This window comes from Pollachius pollachius (genome assembly GCF_949987615.1).
Source record: "Pollachius pollachius genome assembly, chromosome: 1".
Lineage (NCBI taxonomy): Eukaryota > Metazoa > Chordata > Actinopteri > Gadiformes > Gadidae > Pollachius > Pollachius pollachius.
This window is the reverse complement of record NC_136934.1, coordinates 52,197,569-52,199,068: the sequence shown is the minus strand read 5'-3', so window position 1 is coordinate 52,199,068 and position 1,500 is coordinate 52,197,569. Positions and strand designations below refer to the sequence as shown.

Below are 1,500 nucleotides of genomic sequence, written 5' to 3'. Positions count from 1 at the left end.
ACTATCTCCTGGCCCTGAGCATCCACACACCAGCACTGCTCACGCCCGGTACTGCACTGGAAACTCCTGTGAGACAGACAGGTGGTCAGACAGACATGTTGTCAGACAGACTGGTTGTCACGGAAACAGGTGTGCACACAGACAGGTAGAAGGACAGAAAAATGGTCAGACAGACAGGTGGTCAGGCAGACAGATGGTCAGACCGACAAGAGGTCAGGCAGACAGGTGGTCAGGCAGACTTGTAGTCAGACAGACAGGTGGTCAGACAGACAGGTTATCATTACCTGAACTGGCCGTCTGCTGTGCAGTGAGGGATGCTGGTTTGTTGCCTGGCAACAGCCACGCTCCGTAAGGACTCACACTGACTTATCAACTCCGACTGGTACTCTGACACAAACAACAAAAGCCACATGTAAACAACACAACAAACAACTCAGAGGCACGTCAACACATCATGTAAACAAACAACAACAAGACCCCTTATGTGTTGGCATGTCTTGTGTTGTTGTGTTGTTTACCTGTTAGAGATATATACAACAATAGAGAGACAGACAGCTAGAGAGACAGACAGACAGACAGCTAGAGAGACAGACAGACAGACAGCTAAAGTTAGAGAGACAGACAAATAGAGAGACAGCCAGACAGCTAGCGATAGAGAGACAGAACGATAGAGAGACAGACAGCTAGAGATAGAGTGACAGACCGATAGAGAGACAGACAGCTAGATATAGAGACAGACCAATAGAGAGAAAGGGAGACAGCTAGAGCAGACAGACAAACAGACAGACAGACAAACAGCTAGAGACCGTCTGACAGCTAGAGACAGACAGGCAGACGAATAGAGAGACAGACAGACACCTAGAGACAGAGAGACAGAACGATAGAGAGACAGCTAGATCTAGAGAGATAGACCAATAGAGAGACAGAGAGACAGCTAGAGACAGACAGACAAACAGCCAGACAGACAAACAGCTAGAGACCGTCAGACAGCTAGAGACAGACAGGCAGACCAATAGAGAGACAGACAGCTAGAGATAGAGTGACAGACCGATAGAGAGAGAGAGAGAGAGAGAGAGAGACAGACAGACAAACAGCTAGAGACCGTCAGACAGCTAGAGACAGACAGGCGGGCAGACAGACAGGTACCTGAGGCCTTGCTGTGGGTGCCCCCCGGCCCCCAGGCCAGGAGCAGAGCGGCGATGAGGATCCTGGACATGGTGCGGGTCGCCGTGGTGACGGACCACACGCAGCCTCCCCTCTTTATACCAGCGGGCTGCACAGTCATCCTGAGTGGGACCGGAGCCCCTGACCCCTCCTCCTCCTTCACCCTCCTCTTCCTCCTCCTTCACCATCATCATCCTCCTCCTTCACCCTCCTCTTCCTCCTCCTTCACCCTCCTCTTCCTCCCCTCCACTCTTCCTCTTCAGCTGAGAGCCACTCCGATCACTAGTGGACTCTGACCCAGCTCAAGAAGATCCCATTTTATGGAGTTATTTTACT

General features: G+C 51.4%; 1 protein-coding gene across 1 annotated transcript in view; it reads right to left on the bottom strand.

Annotated features, from left to right (window-relative positions):
• tg (thyroglobulin) overlaps window positions 1–1,285 on the bottom strand; it is a gene marked incomplete at both ends in the record, with an annotated part of 28,584 nt that extends 27,299 nt beyond the window's left edge. Inside the window, 2 exons of the mRNA XM_079759068.1 lie at window positions 285–387; window positions 1,147–1,285. Coding sequence (XP_079615194.1) covers window positions 285–387; window positions 1,147–1,285 — 242 coding nt within the window. The remainder of the gene's footprint in view (window positions 1–284; window positions 388–1,146) is intronic.
• Window positions 1,286–1,500: the final 215 nt, after the last annotated feature.